Source organism: Colossoma macropomum, unplaced genomic scaffold (genome assembly GCF_904425465.1).
Source record: "Colossoma macropomum unplaced genomic scaffold, Colossoma_macropomum, whole genome shotgun sequence".
Lineage (NCBI taxonomy): Eukaryota > Metazoa > Chordata > Actinopteri > Characiformes > Serrasalmidae > Colossoma > Colossoma macropomum.
Window position 1 is genome coordinate 1112610 of NW_023495761.1, and position 27735 is coordinate 1140344.

Below are 27735 nucleotides of genomic sequence, written 5' to 3' on the forward strand. Positions count from 1 at the left end.
ATACAAATGCTAGACTTCCTTCCTGATTTTTGTAGTTATTATTTACAAACATGCATCTTCAGTTTGAAAATTCACACTTATAAACTTAAGGGTTATTTATAAAGAGAAATGGCAGAAAATGCAAATATGCTTGCGTGCATACGAAAAGGAGTCCAATTCAGCACAATATCTGTTGTCTAAAGAAAAGAAGCTAAAAAAATAAAGGATGCCAAAACAACTGCAAGTGGAAATGTCAGTTATAAAATGAACAATTCTGGTTCTGAAATCTAATTGGCTGAGCCATGTTTAAAGCCATTGTAAAAACTTGTAAAAAATGATCGTCATCTGCCACGTTTATGAATACCTATAACTAGCCTTTGGTCATAACAACGCATGAAGATAACAGCAGCCCCACATCTAAAAGAGAACAAGTTTAAAAAAAAAAGGATTTTAAATTTTCAAAACCTATTTAAAGAGAAACAAATAAATAAAACAAACAAAAAAGATGTGCTACCACACTTGTTACTACGCAGTTGTAATTTTTCAGCCTCTCTGTCATTAGTCTGAACTCTCTGTCTTGTATGATACAACTTCATCCGTATTGATAATACCCAGAAAAGCACACTATCACTGTCATTTAGTGCCACAATGATGCTCAGAAAAACATTTTGTGACATCATTTATTGCTACGATGACGCTCAGAAAAGCATATTGTGACATCATTTATCACCATGACGATGCTCAGAAAAGCATATTGTGACAATTTATCGCCATGACGATGCTCAGTAAAGCATACTGTGACATCATTTATTGGCACAACGATGCTCTGTAAAGCATACTGTGACATCATTTATCGCTACGATGAAGGCTCAGAAAAGCATATTGTGACATCATTTATCGCCATGACGATGCTCAGAAAAGCATATTGTGACATCATTTATCACCATGACGATGCTCAGAAAAGCATACTGTGACAATTTATCGCCATGACGATGCTCAGTAAAGCATACTGTGACATCATTTATTGGCACAACGATGCTCTGTAAAGCATATTGTGACATCGTTTATCGCTACGATGACGCTCAGAAAAGCATACTGTGACAATTTATCGCCATGACGATGCTCAGTAAAGCATACTGTGACATCATTTATTGGCACAACGATGCTCTGTAAAGCATATTGTGACATCATTTATGGCCATGACGATGCTCAGAAAAGCATATTGTGACATCATTTATCGCCACGACAATGCTCAGTAAAGCATATTGTGGCAATTTATTGCTACAGTAATGCTCAGAAAACCATGCCGTGACAATTAATTGCCATGACGATGACATTTCGTCACAGTGCCTGCCCCTACTCCATCCCTTGCTCTCTCTCAGAATGTTTCCTCCAAAAAACCCTCCACCGCATCTCTCTTCCTCTGCTTTATCTATCTTTTCTTCATTCAAGCGTTCTTCTCTCTTTTTCTCAATCCTCTCTCGCCCAGGTTTTCCCACTATGAGTCTCTCTGTGTCTTCTCTCTGTGTACACACACAGACACACACAGTCACTAACCCTCTTCTTACATCTGTTATCCTCTGCTTCCCTCCTTATCTCGCCACTTCAGTTTTGCCACTCTTTCCCCCTCCTCTCTCTCCCCCTCTCCTTTCTTCTTTTCTTTTCTATTTAAGGAAATAATTATTTCACTAAGTTTTTCTGATGTGGAAGTCCACGTCTCTGTAATTGTAAATGAAGATACCCTAAGCCCCCTCACCTTCTCTTTCCCTCTCTCTCTCTCTTTCCCTCTCTCTCTCTCTCTCTCTCTCTCTCTCTCCTTCTCTCTCTCTTTTTGTCTCTCCTTGTCTCTCTCTTTTTCCAGTTTGAATTTGAATATCTTTCTGCTCCAGCACTTTTCTGACTAGGGACAGCTGCACTGTCAAAAAAACAGAGAGAAAAAGGAAAAAGACTGAAAGATGGAGACTGCTGTTCAGGCTGTGCTTTTGGCAGAATGGGAAGAGTTAGTATTGTGAAATTGATAAAATTCATGAATTCACAAACAGCCCGTGGGTCAGCAAGTGACACTACTGACACAGTTCATATGCACAATTGCATTTATAGCTACAGTATTCCTAACCTACTGTATGACGAGAGAGAGAGAGAGAGAGAGAAAAAGAGAGAGAGAGAGAGAAAAGGAGAGAGGGAGAGAGAGAGCGCAAGCAGGAGAGAGAATGTGCGAGAGAGAGAAGGAGAGAGAGCGCGATAGGAGAGAGTGGGAGAGAGATTTCTAATTCAAAGAGACATGCAGCGTTTCCGTGGCAACGTGGTTTCCATCGTAACGGTCTTGCTAAAGATGCCATTAGAGTGAAAAAATACCCACTTGCACTCCCATGCACTGTACACACACGTACACACACATACGCATAGACGTGCACACATGCAAAAACAAAATGGCACACAGACGCAAATATATCCTACATTCCAAACAACACGTAAGTAATAGCAGAACTGAAACATAAAAGCCCCACCACACACATACAAACAACTTGAACCACACACAAATTCACATATACAATAACATGTATATGGATTTCTCATCTAAGAATAAGCAACTTGATACATTTAATTCAACACAAATGAGCATATGTGAGGACTGCTGCACAGTTTTTACAGCCAATTTCAACGATTTGTACTACATTTGTAAAAGGAAATTCAGCTTTTCTACATATTACAGACCTTAATATGTGAGTCATTCAGAGTGGTTCAATGTGAAGAGCTGCCATGTATACAGTAACTTACCAACTCCTATACTTTTTCTTTCTAAAATATCATTAAGCAATGACTCAGCAAGCACACTTGTAATCATTTCATAGAATAACTTTCTGTGATGTAGCTTCGGGATGAATTAAACACCTCAGACGCCTGGTTCCTGTCACCATCACTGTGAATAACTTTGACTCGTTTCTAGAATGGAGCGTTTCAAAGCTTAAACCACTCTGAACTACTCGGTTTACGTCTGAACCATTTAACTATGCAGAAATTAAAAAAAAGGTGGAAGTTCCCTTTAAGAAAAATAAGAATAATAAAAAATATATAAAAAAATAATATAAAAAAATAGTAAACATAATACAATTTCCATGATGCATAATCTCAATTATGCTGTGCATTTATGTCTATTTTACTCAAACAGAGGTCGAGTTCGGCCAACAGCATTAAGGTCAGCTGGATATTTTGGTTGGTGAATTAATCAGGATTAGTTTAATAAACTCTTTTCAACCTTGTCTTCAGGCATCATCTTAGAATTTAATACTTCTAATAGTAAACAATAATTCATGTTCAAGCATTTAATGATCTTAAATCTTTGAAATATGTTTTTTAAGGATCCATGGGGATGCTGTAAGTGTGTGTGTGTGTGTGTGTGTGTGTGTGTGTGTGTGTGTGTATGTATGTGTGTTTTCCCTTGTTTTTTTCCAGGGAAAAGAGTGATTGGGCCACACACATTCACACAAAAAACCCACAGTTTCCAAAGTGCTGAGCAAACTACATACATATTCCATAGTGCTGAATGGGGTGTATAAATATTACATAGTTTACCACCCATTAACACACTGCAGCACTTGCTTGGGTTTACTGGGTTGGCATGTTCTAAACTCTTGAGAAGGCAACAGACCTCAGCTAACCACATGACTGTGTTCTTTGAAGAGGACTAGAAGCAGTGTATAAGGTACTTGTGCAAAGTCAGGGAGATTGAGGGGGCAAGTTCACCCCACTTTTTCAATACTATGCAAAATAATAATCATCAGATGGTTGCCGAAAAAAGTACATAACTTATTTTCCTGATAACATTATGTTTTGAAAGGGATATTTCCATAAAATCTCCCACACCAATCAAATCACATTGTCACTGAAAGCTAAAGCAGACTGAGTTTTGCAAAAAATAAAAAGTCTAGCAGTGTAAACTGGTGCTCAGTCATGCAACAAGCCTAACAGCTAACTTCACTACCTTTAATTTGAACCAACATTACAAGATTATGGCCTGTTTACACTACAAAGTGTCCACTTCCATCATCTTTGTGTTTAAAAGGGAACTCCACCAGTTATTCTACATTTCTGCGTAATTCAATTGCTGACATGTAAACAAAGTCATTCAGAGAGGTTTGAGGTGAAATGGTGAATTGAAGAGACACTCAGGTTTCTTAACAGTGGTAGTGATAGTAACCATGTTGTGATGTCTACAAAACAAATATATCTAGTTTATTTACTATCCAAAACCACCGGTGAGCCTACACATGTCTTCTGAGTTTTTATGTAATGTTGATCATGGTAAAATAGTGTTAAATGTTAACAATAAGTTTTTTTGGGGTGCTATATTGCCATATAAGATCCTTGACAATGAATGGATTAAAAAAATATGTTTGAGGCTAAAGCCTTCTCCAAAAGAACATTAAACCATTTCTGTGTGGGATCTTCAAAAGGTATTAAGCTATTCAGACATCTAGTTTTCATCACCACCACTGCACAGAAATTAAGAAGAATCAGTGGAATCCCCGATTTAAGGTGTATCTGATTTAACACTCTTATAGATCAATAATTCAGACTACTTACACTGCACAAATGAATCATCTTTTTAGTCAAAATATTTTCATATATAGCTTAGATGTGGCTGTTTTGTTTAATGTGAGATGTTTGTTTAATGTGTAATATCAGCTGCTTGTGTTTTAACATTTTCTGTGGTTTTTACAGCGTAAATTCAGTCAAAAACCTCTTCTAAAGTTACATACACAATTTCTTTTATTTCAAACAACACATGCATTCAAATCAGATTACAATCAGTTTGAATATCCATGTATCCAAATAACTACAACCATCCTCATTGTGTGTGAGTTTACTCAGGATATAGTACTCACTGAATGATCATCTTTTGTGTGTTTGAGTGTCTGCGCACAAATGTCCGTTTACATGTTACTTATTCCGTGTGCGCGTGTACATGAGTGACTCACTACAGACAGAGTTCCTGCATGTCTCATGTGTGCATGTGTACGTGTGTGCGCGTGATGATTCAGTATGGACAGAACAGAGCTCCTGTCAAAACAACAGCTGAGATATTGTTATGTCATCACGTCATGCCACCGTCCCTCCTCCAACGGGATGCCAAGTTCTAGTGCTGCATTTGCATTTCTCCAACAAGTGCCCTTCGGCTGCTATATTTAAATGGCCACATTATGGCCGGACCTCGCAGAACGTTCCGGAGATGAAGGGCAAGATGGAAATACTCCTGTCTGACGGCAACGTTCCATTATTCAAAAGGAGCCTACATGTTGAATAGGAAAATGTCTGAAGAGCATTGCTTTTTCTTCAGGGTTTGGTGACAGAAAAATAAATTTGAATACCAAATATTAAGCTGAACGCTATAAAATGTAGGATTGTTGGTCATATATTAAGTATATGTATGAAAAAAATGTAAGTTATTTACTATATATTGCACTGTTTTGTAGTGGTGATCTGAAAACATGCGCAATATGCACTCTTACAATCCCACAATGCACCGCAATAACAGATCATGTACATTAATGTAACATTACAACATTAGTGTATGAAATCATTTATTTGAATCTGTTCCTATAATGATGCTCGTTGTTTCCTACACTAGTGTTCTATATAGTGTTCCCTGTAATACTGTCCTTTAATATGGTTGTATATAATACTCCCTATAATGGTGTTCTGTACAGTACTTCCTATAATAACATTATACACACACACACACATACACACATACACTATCTAAGCCACTCATCCTCTTGGGTCGGGGTTGCTGGAGCCTATATGTTCTATAAAGTGCTCCTATAACAGTATTATAGTGTTTCCTGTAGTAGTGTTCTTTATAGCGTTCTTTATAATCGTGTTCAATATAGTGTTCCCTATAATACTGTTCTCTGTAGTGTTCTCTATAGTAGTTTTCTCAATAGTGCTCCTTTAATAATGTTCCACAGAGCATGTTCTAAATTAATGCTCCATACAATAGTGTTCTATATAGTGTTTCCTATGACAGTGTTATAAAACTGTTCTATATAGTGTTTCCTATAATAGTGTTCTCGATAGTGCTACTTTTAATATTTTTCTAGATGCTGCTCCCTATAATAGTGTTCTATCTAGTGTTTCCTATAATAGTGTTTTATATAGTGCGCCCTATAATAGTGCTCTATACAGTGCTCCCTAGGGATGTTGATAATGTGTGAGTTTAAGATTAATCTTTTTGAAATAAAAGAACATAACAGCAGGGTACAGCAGTTCAGTAAAGCTGCAGTTGTAGTATACTGTCATCTTTCTTTTTGCCATGAAACTATAATTATTCTAATAATAAGAGGAATATGAATGTCACACAAACTTTACTGTCTAAGGCCGTTTTGTCTGTGGTCACTTAGCATGATGTCTTTTGTCCTAGGCCACTTCGCTTGAGGTCGTTTCGCCTGATATCCAATAACCCTGAGACCTGAAGCCTTTTGGTCTGATGTCTGAAACTTAAAGCTGTGGTTTGAAGATGTCCTTAAACATACACCGTAACATAGGCGGCTTCTTGTACAGGCATCTGCCTGCCGCAATGGCACAGCATGCCCCACTCTCTGTGTGCGTTCAAGAAGCACAGTGTTTCTAGAACAAGCTCATCTATGTAAGGTAGTAGGACATTCTGTTAATTATGCCATCTAATGCAACTGCATTGTTTGAAAACCAGTTTGTAAATGACAAGCACCAGTCAACAAATTACTCTGGCACTCCTCTTGCCCCCCTAGAAGTTTTGAAACAACACGGTTATTGCCATCTTACTCTGAATTCGATTTTTTTTTCAAAATATTGAATACTGAGAATACAGAATCATCAACACATTGAATTATGAATCGATTTGAACTGCTGGCTGTATTGTTAATCCTCTAATGCTAGGTACAGTATAGTATATGTTTAAAATTACAGTTATGCTTGTGTTTGGGACTACCAGTGTCTGGCTATGATCTGGTAAAAAATACATCAATAAGTGAACTTTTTTTTTGCTATTGCTAATTACAGTCACAGTGGCCCTGGAGTGTAAGAGCTGGCCCTGGAGTGTAAGGTGTGGGTGTGTAGGTGTGCATGTAAAAGGTTAGAGTGTGTGTGTATTAAAGGTTACAGTCAAGTTCAGTGCAGGGGGCTGGTAAAATCACCACCAATCACATGTGGAAAAGAGCACCTCTCCACCTGTGCACTTCTCAAGGGCCTTAGCAATTTACAAATCCACTTTAAGGTGTGTCTGTGTGGGTTGGCAGAGGGTGACTGTAGATTCACAAAGAATCTGAGAAGAATCACATGCAGTCTTTGCGCGAGTGTGTGTAGCTGGTGGTGCTTTAGCAGAGTTGATGTCTTGAGGGAGACTGACATGATGTGATGGCTGAGTTCCTTCATATATCAAACACACTGAGCTGATACAACCTAGCCTGCAGATGTGGTGTGTGTGTGTGTGTGTGTGTGTGTGTGTGTGTGTGTGTGTGTATTCTCCAGTTGTGTATCTGTGTCTTTTTTTATTTTATGTGTGTGTGTGTGTGTGTGTGTGTGTGTGTGAGAGAGAGAGAGAGAGAGAACAAAGGTGTGTAGAAGTGCCAGTGCAATGTTATATTGACTATATTCAAGGTTTAAATTGAGAGGGTGCTTTCTTTAAGAGTAAAGAGTGCCCCCCAAAAGAAAGACATAATTCAAAAACAGAGGGTCCCCTGATTTTTCTTTGAACGAAATGCAAATTTTATGACAAAATGAATGGCTAACCTTAGGTGTCTTTTCCACATTTTAGACTACTTCCCCACGATAAACTGTAAACCCAGTCTGAATATATAATTTAACAATACAATCCAGTGCACCAAGCCACGGTTTAAAACTCAGGTTTAAAATGAGAGAAGCTTGACCGCATCTCAAACTTCTGAGAAACTTTAGATGATTTGACTTTAAGTCAGAAACAGCCATGAAGACACAGAAAATGTAAGCAGCCAAGCCAAAAGACAACAAATATTAGGCTGTTCAAGAATATATGATGGAAAACATTCACACTAGGCTACATGTCTTTTTGTGTAACAACCAACATAAGACCAGAACTTTACCCATTTGTCCAGCAACCTGAACTGTAATTTGGATTCACCTCTTGTGGGACCCACCAAACCTGCATGCTGACAACTGAATCCATTTATACTACCTTAGTAAAATATACTTTAGCTAACAACTGAGGAAAAAGGTGGGCTAGTAGACCTCTTTGCTGTGTCTTCCTATCAGCTTCTAGAAGACACCGCACAAGACCACCGTGCAGCATCATATAGCAGATACAGAGCAAAGTGCAGCAATACCTCATAGCATGTGTCACAGTAAGACTATCAATAAACACAAAGTTCAAGTTCATTTTTACACTCTTTTCTTATATGTTTAATGGCATAAAATGATACAAATGTATGAATTTAGGAATATATTTCATATCAACTAACTATTCACAAATGGTCTGTTTTCAGGTTATAAGCTATCAGGTAAAAAAGAGTAGGCTGTAAGGCTGGCTGAGGTAACAGATCATTAGCATTTGTCTGTTTATCTACTTGGGGTGTCTTTCTTGGGGTGAATTTCAAGCCACATAGTATGGCTTTTTGTGGTCTCATTCATACGTCTTTAATATGACTTTAAGGCAGCACAATATAAGATTTTTTTGGGAGCACTACTAAGTCAGGAGAAAAAACACGCAAAATATGGTGGCCATGCACTGATGTGAGTCACCTAAAATAATAATTTAAAAGTATTACCATTTTTCATGCATTAACATCACATGCAAAGGCTCAGAAAGAACAATAGGAAGTCCGCCTCGATGTTTAGTCTCAAATGCAAAATCAACATTATACTGATGAAGATATGATGAAGATATGATGATAGTAGATAATTCACTTACTTCCTTCTTCATGTTGTTCACCAAAATAATTCAAAGATCTCTTTGAAAGTTATTTCAGTCGCAATCATCAACTTTATCAGCACAGGAAAGGAGGCTGAATCACAACCGACATTGCAAAATGTTCTTCCACACAGTGCATGCAATTACACATTTCCACCAGAGAGGTCTCCAAATGCCCAAAATTTACATAGTACAGCTTTAACGCAGTCAAGTTAAGTCAAGTTAAGTCAAGTCATAATAATGGACACTGTGATGCAGGCATATATAATAGTTTTCTCAACCAACAGTTTGCTTTTCTCAATCAGCAAAAAATATTGATCAGACGTATTCATACAAATCTTGACAGATTTAACCTAGACCTATTTTCTGATTTTTCTTTCCTGTGTGGTGTGCTGCTATTTTTGATTGAATTATGAATTTTTGTGGTGGTAGAGAAAAAAGACTGATTGAAGGAGAGGAGAGAACTCTAAGAACTTGGGCTAGAGTTCTGGGCAGCTTCTGCCTGACGCTAAAAGGCCAGACGTCCAAAAGAACACAAGCCACAGCTGCACTAGAAGCGCTGAATCCAGGCAGGGATAGCACATGTGGCCAGGGGAGCCGGCCAGGCGGACGGATCCTGTCAAGGCCGAAATAACCAGGGCAGCAGGTATGATGAAAACGGATTATAGTTGGATGTTGGCTGGACTGAATCTGCAGACTGCAGGAGCTGGCAGATGGCCGGGGGGAAGAATCCAGGTCTGTGGCGGAGTGGCTGGTAGGTGCACGGGTGTCTCACAGATGACTGTGAGAACTTCGTCACAGGAGACGGAAGGTGGTGTGAATTTATAGAGCATTATACTGGAAGGAGGAGGGGTTTCAGGCAAGTTCCTCCTCCCAAACTTCAGTTATTCCATAACTCCATTTAATATTGTCAGTTTACTAATTTTTGACTTCAGATAATAGCAATGTACGCGCACTCACAAAGCCATTCACAGAGGTGATGTATGCTGAAATGTTTAATCCCATGAAATTAACGGAAAAAATTAAGCTCTAAATGAAAGAAAAACTATTATGATGTCATTAATGATAATAATAAAATTTCAGAAGTGGGTTTCAGAAGTTAGGCTGCTAACTCCACCTGGCTCACTTCTGTATTGTTGTGGCCCAGTATCAAAACATCTGAGGCCCGGTGGTTGGGAACCTCTGAGCTAGATTGAGCTAGATAGACTCTGTATTTTAATCATAATGTATGATTTCTCACATCATCACAGTATCCAACAACTTTACTGTATTTTACGTCCCTGTCGTGCTGCCCTAATACAGATGCAAATTTACTTCTAAGAAGTACGTATAAACCAGTATGCACTTACACCTCCAGCAACACACAGTCTGCAGGTCTGTAATGCCGACTTCTGAACACACACACACACACACACACACACACACCAAGCCTTGTGATCTTCAGCATGCCTGGTGTCTTCACGACTTTCCTCTTTGATCTCTCACACACACTCATACTTAGACTCCTGTGATCTTTGAGGAGAGCGCCTTGCGCGCACACACACACACACACACACAGACACCGAGAGCACAACCCAGGAGTGTGCCACTCAGAAGCACCATCAAGAGGCAGCAAATGAAGAAAAACAGAGAAACAGAGTGTGTGAAAGAGAGATAATATAAAGCACAAGCAAAAGAGGAACAATAGAGCAGTGGAAGAGAGAGAGAGAGAGAGAGAGAGAGAGAGAGAGAGAGAGAGAAGGGAGCAAGGGGGTGGGCAACATGAATTTCTATTCAGTAAATGTAACCATGTTGTGAGTCTAGAATGTTCAATTCCTTCAAAAATAAAAAATAAAATTAACATTTGTAACACTAAAAAACATCACCACAAAACAGCAGCGGCAAAAAATGTATACGTATATGATTCTAATACGATGCTAGCACTCTTCAACTTCATAGGTTTCAAATAATTTGCAGGACAGTTGTAGAAGAATGAAAACATTTTTCAGATTTTTGTGTCCAGAATGATGAACAAGATTGTAAACACCGAAATAAAGTTACACGAAATTAGTACTTAGAAATTGTATTTAAAATCAAATGTTGGGGTAAAATTACTGTAAACACAGAAGACAATTATGTTGTTTATCATTTAATACCTTTACATTCCTCCAGTGGGTAAATTTACAGGTAAATTTATACGTCTGGGAGAAAAAATTGTATAGAGATTATTTCATTTCTTTTGGTTCATTCTTCATAAAGTGTTTATACAATGTAAAAGGGCAGCTGACATTTTCAAATTATGTTTATTTCAAATTATTATTATCCATATATATGGAGTTTTAGGAGGCTTCAATAAGAATATGTAAGCAACTATTTGATTTATCAGCAAATGTTTTTTAACTATATGACAGCAATACAGGCTGAACTGGTAAATCTAAACGTGGTACATGGTTGGAATAAAGTAAAATGTATCGTAACCTAACCTTTAGCCTGACAATCATATTGACACAAAACATATGATGACACATAACGCAACCCTAATTCTGTAATAAGCGTGTTTCATATTTGACAATCCACTTGACAGTTAACATCATCAGTAAAGCACAATTTAACTAAAACTAGTGGAAAATAAATATGAATAAACAGAAATCAAATAAAATCAACCAATAGTGTTTAATTTTTAGCCCCTTATAATCATCAAAACACTACTGTCACTACTGGTCAAAAAATGTTCATGACATTTGAGCTCTATTAACTGTAGAAGTGATGCTCACAAACACGTGCACGCTCACACACACACACACACACACCTCTACACCTCTGGGGTACAGCAGGCCTCAGCACGGCTGTTCTACAGACCACCAGCAGGAGAATGAGAAGAGGAGAGGGGGGAGAGGAGAAGAGAGGAGTGAAGAGAAGAGACGACAAACGCAACAACAGAAAGGACGGAGAAGAGAAAAAAAGATAGGAGAGGTCAAGACAGCAAGAAAGAAATGGAGAGAGAGAAAGGAGAAAGCGTGGGCTGTTTTTGCATTTAAACAAGTCACAGAATCACTTAACACTGAAACGCACAAACAGAACATGATCATCTCTCTCTTTCTCTCTCTCTCTACAGCGTCTTCATTTCCTATGTAGGTTACATGCCTCCATAGGATAATGATAACGAGCGACAAGAATGGGGCAAGAAATAAGGGGATAAAATAGAAAATGCACAGCTGCGTGGGCAAAAAGTGAGATAGAGAGGGAGAGAGAGAGAGAGAGAGAGAGAGAGAGAGAGATATTGACAGGATATACAGTGAGGTATTTAGTTAAGAAGTCAGTCTTCTGGGACTCATCCTCGCTGTAACACGGGTTTTCCTGTGCGGAATCCAACTATTATCTCATAACACTGGAATGTGTAACATAATAGAGCCTCTGCCCAGCCTGGATACTATTCATGCCTTTATGTGTGACACATGCATACATACACACATACACCTTTACCTGTATATCTATGTATTTATTTGATGGGCATTTTAACCATTTGTGCTATTTGAATATCTTCATTTTGAAAAGAGCAGAATTCAAACACCCAACAAGAAAATATTTTCTACTGTTTGAATAAAAAACATTAATTCATAACATTTTTGTTTAAGATATTTCCATTTATAGCTTCATTTGCCACTTTGCCTAATGTGGGCCACAATATGAACTGGTCAATGTAGATAGGTTTCACACATATACAGATATGAATGTATATATATATATATATTCAATGCAGAAAATAAATTGAAATATTGTACAGACATTTGCATATACACACACATATACACGCATTAATATATGTATAAACTAGTGCTGTCAAAGGTAATGCAGTAATACAGCTCACACACTGTATGTTGCTAAGTTGTGTAGTTCAATCATCAAAGCACAACAAGTATAACAGATCATCTACAAGCAAAACACATCGCTGATGCCATCAATACCAGTGATTCAGCAGACTGCGCTGGACAGTGCTCATGGCTGAACTACATATCATCCCATGAGCAACTGTATAAATATTTTATTATATAAAATAATTTATAATTTATCTTTTTTTTTTGCAAATGTCTGTATAAAATTTAAATCTATTTTCTGAATTGAACGTATTAGTAAAAAGTGAGTGTATTACTAAATGTACTGCTTTAAAAATGGAAAAAATCTCTCACATTTGAGCAAATGAGACCAATATGATTGTGATTAACTACACAGATTAATTAATTGTGATTAATTATTTTAATAGACAGCCCTAATGTAAACATATGTCTATGCATTAATGTAATGAATGTGCTGTGTGAAGGTCAACTGTATAAACCTTTCTACACATATATATTTATCTGTACATCATCTTTACACTGAGCACTTCTTTACTTTTATGTACTCAACATTGTTGTTCACATTAGCATACATTAAAGTTAAGAATGTATATTAAAGATATATATATATATGAGAGCGAGAGACAGAGACAGAGAGAGAGAGAGAGAGAGAGAGAGAGAGAGAGAGAGAGAGAGAGAGAGAGCATTTGTTCTTCCATGCCCATGTGTGTATGTGTGTGCATGTCTTTGGAACTCGTGCAAGCCTAACACTGCCAGCCCATCCCAGGATTACACCACAGCTCCCTAGCAACCACTTGGAGCCGCATGGTGATGGCTGGCCCCAGGACAGCCGGCCCGTATTGTGGAATGGAAGCATAATTCTTCCAGATTGGCTTCACCTCTTGCCAGTGGCCACTGCATTGTCTTCCACTGGCCCAGCTTCCAGACAATAACTATGATCTAATATGAAGAGGATTATTATAGGCACTTTCTAATCAATGGCGTAATCAGAGAGGACAATGGTGCTGTCATTATCTCTCCGATACAGACTCAAACAACATGCACGTTACTTACTGAGCCATTCAATATGGGGAAACTCTAGTGGTTATGATGGAACCATAACATGAGCGTGTGTCATGAGGATTACACTGACGTTTGGCATTGTGTGGAGAAGATAACAATGCTAGTTTAAAAACATAAGCCTGCCTATAGCTACACTGTTATAGCTACATTGATATCTATGCATCCCAAGACTAGGGATGCATTGATACCTTTTTTTTTGCGTATTTTTAGAACTATCCGATATCAAATCCGATACCATAACAAATTACCTTCTTAGAATTAAGTAGTTGTTAGTATAAATGAGTGCAATGTACAATTAAATAATTAAAATCTAGCATACTTTAAATGACGTGCATTAGCTAGCTATATTAGTTACCTTGAATCGAGTAGCGCTGCAGTGGATAAGAGCGGGTTTTCTGTATAGCTGTAAGTAAAGTATGTTTCATAGTTTTGTTTGTGTTTGGCTGATTGAGCTGTAGTTGAGTGTCTTCTACAACCACACATACACTGTGATTTTAGAAATATTATTCTTTGATGAAAAACACTTGGTTTGCCTGACATGCAATATGAAACAGAGCCTCTACAAACAGCTCTGTCTATGGACAAATATCAATAAAGCTGTTGTATTCAAAATAACATGTGTAACTGAGTACTGAGCAAACACACTGAGAAACTAAGCTACGGCAGTCCGGCTAATCATACTGAGCACTGAAATATACATAATAAGACAACATGGTCTTTCTACAGTCTGTTTTACAATGACAGTTAAAAAAAAAAAATTCATTGTATTAGCATTTATACCTCGCTATTCTGTTCAGCCAAACAGAGTAAAGTCAGGACATTCAGACTTCGGTACTAAATGTCAACTTTTTCAACTCTGTTTCACTAGTCCACATGTCTCCACCTGTACTGGGAAAATGGTTGTGATTGTGATTGGGTGTGTTTAAAAATAGACTAAAATCACACTGTGTATGCTTAGCAGGATGTTCAAAGTGACCAGCGAATTTGTGCACATTGATGGGATCATGAACTTGTGTACTAATGCATTTCGGATACAACCCTGAAAAAAAACGATAAAAAAAATAATAATTTAAAAATCATTCAAATAATAGCAATCTGCCACATTTTGAAAAAAATGACAGTCCTGAAATGCAGGGCAATAACTGGATCAAATTTTCAGTGAGGGTGATGTGTATTACACCAACTGTCAGTTTCTCCTTATATTGTTTTTTAACCAAATTCTTTACCCGTCCATAATTATGTACCTTTTCCTTTCATGTATTCCTCTCCCATCCCTCCAGTCGTCCATAAACTACTATTACTGTCCCATGAACTCAGCTACCCTGTTTCATTTCATTTAATAATCATGTTACTATTTATATACCCATTTATTTTCAGCTGAAACATATATACTAAATCAATTGACAGTTACATTGATTTTATTTCATTGACCTCTCTCTGTCGCTCAGTTTGTGTTTCTGTACCTGCCTCTTTTTCTCTCTTCTCTACTCATAAAGTTAACCAAACATAATACAGCCAAATGTACCAGCTGATTTCTGAATTACATTACATGATACTGTGCCATCAATATGCTAGTTAACTGTGAACTTTTTCTGTTATAGTACGTCGTGAGTAGTTTACATAATACACCTTTGAACTACCATTCATTTCTCATCTAATTGCCAATATAGCCAACTACACAGCCTGTAGCCTAAACTGAGCAGCTACTAGAACTAGGCTAACACATGCTGATTTAGCCTGCAATGTTATGAGTGGTCCAAATACAAATGAGTCATCAGGTTTGCATTTTACAATCATAATGTGTTAATTACCCTCATAAACTCTCACACTTTATCATAGCTATGTTGCATGTTAGCCTATAGTATATGGGTCATTCTACAGAAATGTTCATTTTTGTGTTACACTTGAAAAACATGTTAGGGTTACAATTTATTTATATTTTAAAATAAAACTAAGTTATTTTAACAATTACACCAATTACACCTTTAACAATTACAATTACTTGAGCAATATTGGTTTTTAAATCAATTATACAGAATTCCAAGCACCACAGAAGTGCTGGTCCTCACAGTCATGTGTAAAGGATGAGCCCCATATTTTGAAGTAATAAAAACATGTTTTTCTGCAATTTTAATTGTAATAATCTATACTTGACAATGGAATATATGCATTAAATGACATAAACAAATGCAAAATAATTTAACTGCAATAATCTATACCTGACAATGGAATATACGCATTAAATGATAAATGCCGAAAAAATATTATAAAATATATAATGAAAGTTGTTGTCCCCAGGAGTCGTGTCACTGGTGTTACCCCGTAACAACAAATCTCTTATTTTGAAATAAAAATTATATCACTTGACTTCCTTTTACCTATTTTCTGAGGATCTATGGAAAAAAGCACATGGTACACCCACTGTGTCTTTTCAGTTATCAGAAATTTTCTCATTTAGCTCATAATACTTTATTCTTTGGTAATTGTGAAAAAATAGAATACAAATGGACTAAATTACACATTTTAGTGGATATTAAATGATTGACAACATGTGGTTTGATGCTCTGTAGCAGCCATTTTGTAAACGCATTTTTCATTAAAAATGTCTCTGGTGTTACCTTTCTTATGTGTAACACCAATGAGGATTGGTAACACCAGTGACACATTACATCTCAAGAAGTCAAAGTTGCTCTGGGTAACATAAGCGTAGTGTCTTGTACTGAAACTTCAGGCAGTTCAGTCAATGTCTAAACCAGCTGTTCTGAGGTCAGCTGGGAACCAGTCACTGCTGACTGAATAGTCTTGGTTCCAAATTAAATCTCATAAATGCTTCAGAAACTACAGAGAACCTTGCTGTCCTCATGCTAGTTAAGAAAATGAAGGGCGTTGACAACGAACCAAAGGCTTGAAGCAACTGCAGATAGCACTGGTTGCTAAGCAGTGATTGGTGGGCTGAGAAAAGAAGGCGAAGCGTGGCTCAGAGTGTAATGATTTGCTTGGCCTTAACAGCAACAGCACTCACAGAAAACAAATCAAAAGTCACTCTTAAAAAATGCGGCTTAATAAATCGTTTTTTTTCCCATTTGATTGGATCGGCCTGTGAGAGCTATGCCTCAGAGTAGGCTTCCGCATTATCGGAAAGGCACTGTTATGAGGTATGTGAGAAAACCCTTCTGAAACTACCAAGGTCCAGACCTCGCTGCCCTCGTAGCCAGTTACAGTCATGCTGGAATGGTGTTTTTAAAATAAATGTCACTTCAGTTGACATTGTTTCCTAACACTATGAACTTAATACATTTCTAGGTATTGCATAAATGTCCAGATACCTTTTGGGCTCGCTGTGTATTCATATAACATATATCCAGCAACATCTCGCAAGTCAGTCTGTCTGTCCTTCTCTCTGTTACTGTGTTTCATGTGGTAAATCCCACACTTTCTCTTCTTTCTCTCCTCCTCCTATCTCTCCTCATGTGAACTCTGTGTGTACACATGTGTCTCTGTTAACCTGACCATCCTGTCTGACGTGTCCTCTCCTCTCCAACATCAGCGCCTGAAGCTTCTCCCAAAAAAAGGAGAAAAAAAAGAAAAAAAAAAAACACTCACTTCTGGAAATAGACTGACTCTCTCTACCTCTCTCTCTCTCTCCCTCTCTCTCTCTATCTCAATATTTCCTCTCTGTATCTATTGCTGCTTGTTTTTCCTCCATTCTCTCTCTCTCTCTCTCTCTCTCTCTCTGCCTCCCCCCAACCCCAGCATCCTTTTACATATATATATAGAAATGTATGTGCCGGTGGTTGCCATGCCAACCGATTCAGCCCACAGAGAGAGAGAGAGAGAGAGAGAGAGAGAGAGAGGTAATTATTAAGAAGAAAAAGACAGGGTTGAAAACACTCCTCAATCCCCTCTATTTAACCACCTCCTCCTGTGGCATGTCACACATCTCCTTCCTCCCTCCCTCTCTCTTCCTTTTTATCTCCCTCTCCCTCCTTCTTTCTCACTCTCTCTCTATCACTTCTTCACTTTTTCTCCCCATCTCTCTCTTAGATCTCCTCTTTCTCTCCCATCTCTCTCATGCTCACTCTCCATACCCCCTCTATCTCTCCCTTTTTCTCTCTTACACTCTCTCTTGCTCCCTCTCCCATTCTCGCTCTCTTTCGCTTCCATTTTATCTCCTTCTCCTGTCTCTCCCTCCTGTCTCTCTCCATCTCTTTCTCCTTGTCTCTCTCTCTTTTGCTCTGTTCATCTCTCTCTTCCTCTCTTTCACATTTTCTTTCTCTCTTTACTTCCCTTTTCTTTTCTCTCTCTCCCATCTCTCGCTCTCTCTCATTCCTTCTCTCTCTCTCATTTTGTATTGCCCTCTCCCTCTATTTCTCTCACTCCCTTTTCTTTTTTCTCCCTTTTGCTCTCTTGCACTCACATCTTTCATTCTCTCTTTCTCTCTCCCACTCTCCCCATCTCTTTTCCTTTCTCTCTTCCTTACTGACTTTCTCTCTCTTCCTTTTTATTGCCCTCTCCCTCTACTTCTCTCACTTTCTCTCCCTCTCTCTCTCTTTCTCCCTCTCTCTCTCTCTCCCTCTCTCTCTCTCTATCTATCTATCTATCTATCTATCTATCTATCTATCTATCTATCTATCTCTCACTTTGTCTTATCTCTTTTCCACCCTTTATCTTCCTTTTTATCAATCTATCAGTCCCTTTCTCTTGCTCTCGGTCTTTTTCGTTTACATGTTTTTTACTTTGCCCTCCATTTGCATCTGAACGTTCTCCCTCTCTCTCGCACATTTTCTCACATTCTCCCTCTTGCTTTATATCCCTTCTGTTGCCTTCTTTCAGCACCTCTCTTCCTCTGCCTCTTTTCCATTCACTTCCTTTAGGTTCTGGTTCATTTTGGGTTAACTTTTTTATGAATTCCTCCTTTTTGAAAACTTAACCGTGTTGTAATTGTATGTTGAGAAGCTTCCTTTATTTCACACCCCCACACTTTGTTTTATAACATCCCCCTCTCTTCCTTCTCTTTCTTTCTCTTCCATCTCTCTTTCTCTCTATTCTCTCAGAGTCATCAGCGTGATTCTATTCTACCCATCTTCCGTCTCCAGCTGGCATATTTATCCTTCCTCTTTCCCTCTCTCCATCTCCTCTTCCGCTTTTTTTAGCTGCATTTATAGGCTCGTTCAGCAGCAGTTACTTTGAGGTGATCTGGCCTTTACAAGCACATTCAAAAAAGACGTACCAGTAAAGAAAACAGCCAGCATAAAGACTTCTTCCTTTTCAAAGCAGGCAGACAAATAAAAAACACCAATAAACATCAATACGATGCTGTATCTGTAGAGTAAAGCATCCGTTGAGAGTGTGTCATTTATTTTTCATTTTTTTTGGCATTTCTTGAAATCCACTGATTAAACTGCTTTAAACCGATAAATCGCAGTATGGTGTTTATATGACCACTCAAAGGACCTGGTAACTGCCACGATCAGATAACGATCATATTATTAGTGCATATGTAAAAACACAAACGTCTGCACAGCAGTGAAATATCACTGATATTCTGCTGATTGCATAAGTGTCTTGCCTGTGTAAAATCTGTGGTGTAACAAATCTGTTGAGAGAAAACTCTGAATATGTATTAGCTCACTGCAGCCTAGAATTAAAATCAACTAAACACTATGAGAGCTTTCTACGACAAGTGGGAAAGTGAAGGAGTAACTGCTTGACACAATCTTAACAACCCTGAATCAGAACACTACACATCTAACGTGTGTGTATGCACGTTTTTCAGTTTCCATTAAGCATGAAAACAGTTATGTTACCTCGCCTGGTAAGCATCTCTACAGTACCACACAACCATTCAAAGATAAACAGAGCTGCAGATGATTCTAAAATGACTGAGAAAGCTGTAAAACATTGAGAATGAAGCTCCTATGAATCCTTGAAAAATTGAATACAAACATACAAAATACTTTCAGTGTGTAGTTTATAAGATTTAAATCACTGTATGTTTCCACTGTATATAACATGAATTATTAAAATAGCAAGAGATTACAAACATTTGAGCAATAGTGTATATGAGTAACACCTGTGTATCATTCGACAACCTCAGTTTTTTTTTTACTAAAAACACTAGGTGAAAATGCTTGTGGCAAACTTCAATTCTATCACATTAAAGTCAATTGGAAGAGCCAAATTGGCTACTTGTAACATTTTGACACTAGCTAGAGGAGCTCACTTGACTTAGATTAAATAAGAGATTTCTCAGAGGAAGACGGTTGCTAAATGAGAAAGCTTTTTCACTGGAAAGGAAACTGCAAATGTACAGTCACCACAGAAATCTGACTAAACTCAAAAGAAATGACCATTTGCAAATTTTAAATCTGACCAATCCTATATTGCCGACTGTTGCTATCCGCCAAATTATTGGATCCAACGACACATGCAGTAGTGATACATGTTACTCAAAGAGGATAAAGGGATTTATTTTTTTTCCTCTCTCAAACCTCAAACAAGCTGTAGGTCAAACTGTGGTATCATCCCCAATTGAATATTTCAAGTCAAGTCAATTCAAATCAAGCAGTCTTTGTTATTCCTCAATTTGGCTTGAATACTTGTATATGGAATGAAATGTCATTCTTCAGGCCCCATGGTGCTACACACAAACATAAAAAAAGATGCATGACAGGTATTTCTACATCACCAAGGACATCTCCAAGCCAAGTTGACTTTAGTTCACTTGACGTTCATTTGTTTAACTAGTTTTAGATTTGGATAACAGTTGCGGCTCCAATTTGTAGTACCAAAACACAAAGTAAAAGTTTAGTAATGTTAGTCTAAAGCAAATCAATGCCAGTGTATCTGCTTGCTCTGTTTGTTGAGCTAATGTTATCTTAGGTATCAGTAACTCAAAACAACCACAAAAAAAAGAAATAAAAAAGGTAAATGCTAGCTAGCTAGAAGTTGCCCTTATATCAATAGTTTTTTTTCCTTTCCTTGTGGAAGCTCAAGTCCCACATCTGGTCAATGCTTCAAGCACTCATATGTTTGCGGCCCTCTGCCAAGAAAAAGGCAGTTCTATTTAGCAAAACAGACAAAAACGTGGCATTCAGGTTTAACATGAGAAGTAAGCCTGTCCCATCACATAACTAAAATGACCGTGTCTGTTTCTCTACTGCATAGGTTACATGTAGCTCACTGTGTGGTGTTATAGCTTATAATGGTAATGAGGTGTCTTGAGTAGAATGGCAACTGACTCTTACAGCTTCTCTCTCTCCACATTTGCCACCAGTAGAACAGGCGCTAGTCCAAAATGTTTACAAACGGTCAATTAATCCTTAACATTTTACAGCGGTCATCTCTAACATCAGCCCAATTTGCCATGGTGCAGTGGATTGCGTCCATTTTATGACCCATTCAATATGCTGACGACTGTGTGTAGACACAGGTGTGTCTGTGTGTGTGTAATGAAGTGGACAAGATGTCCAGTGTGTGAAGATATCCTGCACTAATTCAATTAGCCCTTTACAGAATTCCTTCCTTGCTTCCTCAATGGCATTAGAGAAATAAATGATATTTTAATGACTGTGGCCTACTCATGATAATACTGACAACATTTCCTAGTACTATAATACCTTGCATGAGTTCTGGGACAAATGTCTGGTCAAAGCTAATTAATTATTTATTATTAACCACTGATATGCAGTTCTGTCCAAAATGTATAGGCACAAAAACACAAAAAAACAAATGTATAAGTTGACAATCACCTCCCTTAACTCTCTTAGGATGCAAGCAGGATGGGGGAAAAACAGAAGACCATAGTGTTTTTTTGGCTACTTAATAGTATTTTGTGTAAGCCAGGGGTGTCCAATTTTATCCACAGAGGGCCAATGTGGCTGGAGGTTTTCACTCCAACAAAGCAGGAGGTCATCTGATGAAATGTTTGAAGACTAAGGCCAACCGATTTAACAAGTAGAATCAGGTGTGCTCCAGTTTGTTTGGAGTGAAAACCTGCAGCCACACCGGCCCTGAGAATGGACACCCCTGATGTAAGCAACGGAGAGGCTACCCAAGTCTGGGGTGTTTTTAATGTAGTGAATGAACAAGAATTAATTAAAAAAAGAATCTAGCCTAAGGGATACACACCACCACTCCTGGGTAGTGACCGAGTCACAGACAGTTCAAACAGCAGATGTTGTGGGTACAGCAGCAGCTACATGAAAGATCAGTAGACAAATACAGAGAAAAAGATGAAAACTTCAAAACTGTTAGTATGCAACACATTTTGCTCAATGAGACACTGTTTTTAAACTAAAACCACAATCTAACTATAAGTCTAATTATGAGTAGGATAGCAGACACAAACTGTGCAGATCTCTTAAGCTAAATGTCTAACCCTAGCATAATGCATGCTTATTATCAACAGCACGCTTGACAGTGTTCACTAGCCAACTACTGTTCCTGTTTTCTGATATGGGGCTCACTAGATTTAATTGCTACTATGCAGCAGAACTTTCCTGTATTCCTGTTCACTGTTTCTAAAACAATTTATAAAACAGAGACAACATGAACCCAGCACAACTGGTGAGTTTCTGTTAGAAATGAAAACTCACAGCTTGCAATTTATCTGAAGCATTAAACGAGCCATTGCGCATAGCATTGAGGTTGTTAAAATGGGTAAGGATCACATGTTTTGTGAAGTTGCTACAGCAACAAAATATGTTTTTGTAATTTCCATTTTTTGCAGGTTTGTGGAGGCCTTGATCTTCATCTGAATTTGACAAACGTCAGTTAGTCTTACTGTTGTGCATATGGTCCTGGTTTGTGGAAAGAAAAGCCATCCTTTATATTTTCGCCACGTTTCTGTCACCGCCTGACACTGAAAGAAACAGCAAAGTCAGAAGTGCAGTCTTGAACCTGTCAGTGCAGAATGTAAATCAAATGTTTATGTGGTTCATTATGCAACTCAATACTGAATTAAATATGTACTTACATAATTCCATTTGAATAGAATAACAAATCTAAAGTAATAACTCTCAACTTCTAAGCGTTAATAGAAACAACACTTGTGTGGTTCTCTGTGGGGTGAATAGGTGATATGCGACTGTCTCTCTCACACAAAAAATAAATAAATAAAAACATTACATCAAGCATTTATGTAAGGAATCATTGTGCTACACACAATGTAGAAAAAGTTTAGCTCCCATTAAGTAGCCCTGAAGCATTACCACTAGGGAGCAATACAATATGAGTCACAATGCAATTTTGCCAGAATACCTTATACCTAAGAGCAAGTACGAAAGAGAAAGCTCTACACCAAGCGTGTAACTTTTTCAATACAGTATCAAAAGACTAAAAAAAATTAACATTTAAAACAACGCATAGAAATTTAAAAGTATATAGCTGATACACGCCTCGGCCTCTTCTAATATTCTCTCATTTGAGATGAAACTACTGTCAATAAACTAAGCATCTGCATACACCCTAATTAGAGTACAGAGGGCAGGAAGGGGAAGGCCTTATTCTATGCATGCACCCAAGCTCAAAAGTTTGGGCTTTTTTCTGTTGCTTATAAATTCTAGAGCAGTAATATTCAACTTGGGAAGGTCAAGTTCCATCAAAATTCTTTCTTACAAAGATCCGGATAAACAAACTAAAAATGATGAATGGCAAAATTGTTTTTTATTAATGGCTGCACCACTAAAGCAGTTCCGGTCCTAGCTTTCCCACAGCCATAAGCAAAATCCAACAACTAAAACTTCTTCATTCTCTGCCAAATTGCCAACTGCCACACCCCTACATTCCCCTTACAATCATCTGCTGTTAATCCAGTAGTTCTTCCATTACACTATTGAAAACATCGTACCTTTAAAATTTGCTGAAGATCTTTATAACCTGTTGATTTATCCTCCCACATTATATTGGGCACATGCAGCGAGCAGCAGCAACATGCTCAAATTTTACTTTCACTTTGTGTTTTGACCTGTGTCGCTATAAAAGCATGTATAAAACATAACAGGATATGTAGTATAAAACGTCCTAAGCAGGGCAGAAGGATTGGTTAGAGTCACCATCAGTGAGCTCTTTAGAACGACCCATTCTGTCTGATATATATATATATATATATATATACACACATAAGAAAGAATGGGTCATTCAAAAGAGCTCCCTGATTTTGAGCATGGTGCTGTAATACATTGCAACAAGTCAGTTTGTGAAATTTCTTCCCCTTAGTTCCAGTGAAGGGAAATATTAATGCTTCAGCAAACCAAGACATTGTGGACAATTATATGCTTCCAACTATGGGAACAGTTTGGGGAAGGCCCTTTTCTGTTCAAGCATGACTGTGACCCAGTGCACAAAGCAAGCTCCATACAGGCATTGCTGGGCAAATTTGGTCTGGAAGAACCACACAAAGCCCTGACCTCAACCCCATCAAACACCTTTAGGATGAACTAGAACGGAGATTGTGAGCCAGGCCCTCTCATTCAGCATCAGTGTCTGATCTCACAAATCCTCATCTGGATGAATGGACAAAAATTCCCATAGATACACTGCAAAATCTTGTAGAAAGCTTCCCAGAGGAGTGGAAGCTGTTATAGCTGCAAAGCTGGGACCAACCCTTTTGTAGGTGTCCCAATACTTTTGGCGATATAGTGCATATATACAGCTGACGCACAACTATTTTTTACTTATGTTAATTGGCTTTACTGCAGAAGTGCTTGGTTCATTCAACTGAAATTTCTAACTGGGTCTCCAAATGGGCCACAGGCTGCCCGTTGATGACCACTTTTCTAAAAGTTTGGATTATTTTGGCTTTTATTTATCCGAGCCATATTCTATCCATATTTGATATCTAATGCATTAACTTTTTATCTTAGTCTAACTAATCTGTGTGGTACATAATCAGAGTTTATAATCAGACACAATGTATTTTTAACATAAAATATCAAAAATCAAATGAAATCTTCACCTCAGAATGGAGAAATCATATTCAACCTGAAAATATATGCATCATTATACCAACTGATAACAAATAACTGAACATGAGTGGACTGATAAAAGAACAAAGTCAATATCAAGTTAACATTATTGGTCAGAAATTTCACATCTTGAGAGAAAGAATCAGAAGAGGAGATGTTGGAAGTGTACTGAAATGATGATGTTTACTAAATGATGCCTAAGTGAACATTATTATAATGACTGTAAAGTTCGCCTGTGGTTCGGTAACTCAGTGTTTTTTAACATTTCAAAATGCACTTATGTTGAGCCACAGCTGTGATTTGTTTTTCCATTTTTTCTACCTTGTTCCCTCTTTTTTTTCCAAAATGACAAAACAAGTGTGTTAGACTCCCACTCTTTTAGTCGGTGGCATTTGCTAAAAGTCCTGGTGACATTTCTTTTCTTTTCTCTCCCTCTCTTTCTCTCCATGGTCGCTCCTATTCATTCCTTTGCTTTCTATAGAGTAAAACCAACACAGCCTCTGTTAGTCTGGCTCTCCATTTTCTCTCTGGCCTCCCCCTGTCTGTTTATCCCTCGCTCTTTGATTTTTTACCCCCTCCTTCATTCTCTCTCTCAGTCGTTCATCACATTCTTTCAGTGCAAAAAAAGCAGTGGAGTATTGGTAATAGCAGAAGTGACAGTAATACTAATATGAGCCTATGAGCCCCATTGCGTCTCTGACCAGCACCACGCATCTTCACACTTTCACTTCAAAGCACTTTGCTCGGTTCCCTCTGTGCAGTGTTAGCCGCGATCATCAGGCCAGATAAAACAGCCTTGGACACGAACGCTTTACCACAGCACGTGCACTGACTTCTGTGACAATGCGATGACCTTGGAGATTGATCCAAATAAAAGACAAAAATATATTTAACACAGAGAGACAGAGAGGGAGAGGGCAGAGAGAGAGAGAGAGAGAGAGAGAGAGAGAGAGAGAGAGAGAGAGAGAGAGGCCTAAAGAGAAGCCAGAGGCCAGAAAGTAAGAAAGTGAGATGAAGGGGAGAGAGAGAGAGAGAGAGGAGAGAGAGAGATAGAGAGCCCAATGGAGAAAGAGACCCTGTAGGAGCAAGAGACCAAATGAAAGAGAGCCAGAAACAGAGAGAACAGAGAGCAAAAGACAGAGACCAACAAAGAAGAAAGAGACAAAGAAAGACTGTAAAGAGAGAGAGAGACTATGTCAGAGACAAACACAGAAGCCAGGAGATGAAAACAGAGACAGAAAGACAAAAACCAAAAGAGAGAGAAAAGAAGAAAAAGAGACATAGAAAGACAGCAAATGAGAGGATAATGAGAGACACAGAGAGAGAGAGAGAGAGAGAGAGAGAGAGAGAGAGAGAGACAGACAGACAGACAGACAGACAATAAGAGAGAGACATCGGAGGACAGAAAGTAAGAAAGCGAGATGAAGAGAGACAGCAAGAGACCAAAGCAGTGAAAATGGGGAAAAGAGTGAAAGATAGATAGATAGAGACCGAAACCCTCTAGGAGCAAGAGACCAAACGAAAGAGAGAAGAAAGATGGATAGAGAAAGAGACACTGTAGGAGCAGGAGACCAAAAGAAAGGGAGACAGAAAGAAAATGGAAAGAGTAGTAGATAGAGACCAAAAGACAAAAGAAGACAGAAACAGAAGGAAAGCAAATGAGAGAGGAAAAAAAGGAGAAAGACAATGCAATAGAGACAGGGAGAGAGAAGGTAAACAAAGACAGAGAGAACAAACGAGAAAGCAAGAGCAGAGAGAGAGCAAAAGATAGTGAGTAAGAAAGTTAATGAGTTAAGAGTCAGAGAGACATAGAGCAAAGCAAGAGAAACCAGTGAGACACACAGAGAGACGGGGGGGGCAAAGGGAGAGAGAGAAAGAAAAGAAAGAAAGAAAGAAAGAAAGAAAGAGAAAGAAAGAAAGAAAGAGAAAAAACGAAAGAAAGAAAGAAACAAACAAACAAAGCAACAAAGTAAAACTAAAGAAAAACTAGGACTTTAAAAGAAGAGACTAAAAGAGAGGGAGAGAGAAGCCAGAGACACCAAATAAGAGAGAATGGTAAGAGGAAAGAAAGACAAACAGATAACAATGCAAACCAAGACCATGGGATAGATAGAGCAGAAGAGGGAAAGATACAAAGAAACAAACAGAGAGAGAAAGAGCCAGACAGAGCATGAGAAAGAGTGCAAAAGAGAGAGCATCAGCGAGAGAGAGAGAGAGAGTGAGACAGAGAGACAGAGATATAGAGAGATAGAGAGAGAAAGAGAGAGAGGGAGACACACACCCAGCGAGCGAGAACAAGCAGAAAAATTAGACCAAGCCAGACAAAGCTCAATGAAGACTGAGCACAACAAAGAAAGCCATTTGGTAGCCGTACCTTGGCAGCCATGATCATGGAGGAACCCCCGCGGATGCCCAGGATGGGGATGTGTGTCTGGGCCGAGATGAAGTCCAGGATCTGGGCGATGGCCTCCTGGTCGGTGTCATCTCCGAACACTACACCCTGCAGCCAGTTGCGGGACATGAGCGCGCAAATACGGTTGATGATGCTCTTGGGGTCAGTCTCGTTCATGGTGACCAGGTCCACCTTAGGTGGCAGTGGCACATGCAGGAAGTCCTCCTTCTCCAGGCCTTCCGCCAGCGTCACCTCACTGGAGTTTCCCACCAGGATGACAGCAATGCTAAGGCCCTGAGCGAACTTGGGCGGCAGCGGCGCCGCCACCGGGTTGGCCGCTGCCGGAGGGTAGTGTGGCGGCCCGATGATGGAGTGGCCACGGGTGCTGCTGCTCACGCCCCCGGCCCCAACCCCGCCGGCGGTGGAACCGCCCCCTCCACCCCGCCGTGACTCGCAGGCCGGGAGGAAGAGGAGGAGCGGGAGAAGAACGAGGAGAGAGAGGCGAAGGCTGACAAGCATGGCCGACGAGTGAAGACGCAGTCCCTGGAGGAAGAGAGGGAAGAGAGAGTTTAAAAATGAGAC

At 38.7% G+C, this 27735-nt stretch overlaps 1 protein-coding gene across 1 annotated transcript in view; it reads right to left on the minus strand.

The window, feature by feature from the left end:
* Nucleotides 1-27474, minus strand: part of grin2bb (glutamate receptor, ionotropic, N-methyl D-aspartate 2B, genome duplicate b) — a 110603-nt gene extending 83129 nt beyond the window's left edge. The window contains exon 1 of the mRNA XM_036563466.1: nt 27136-27474. Within this exon, the coding sequence (XP_036419359.1) occupies nt 27136-27330 (195 nt within the window). The 5' untranslated portion in view covers nt 27331-27474. The remainder of the gene's footprint in view (nt 1-27135) is intronic.
* Nucleotides 27475-27735: the final 261 nt, after the last annotated feature.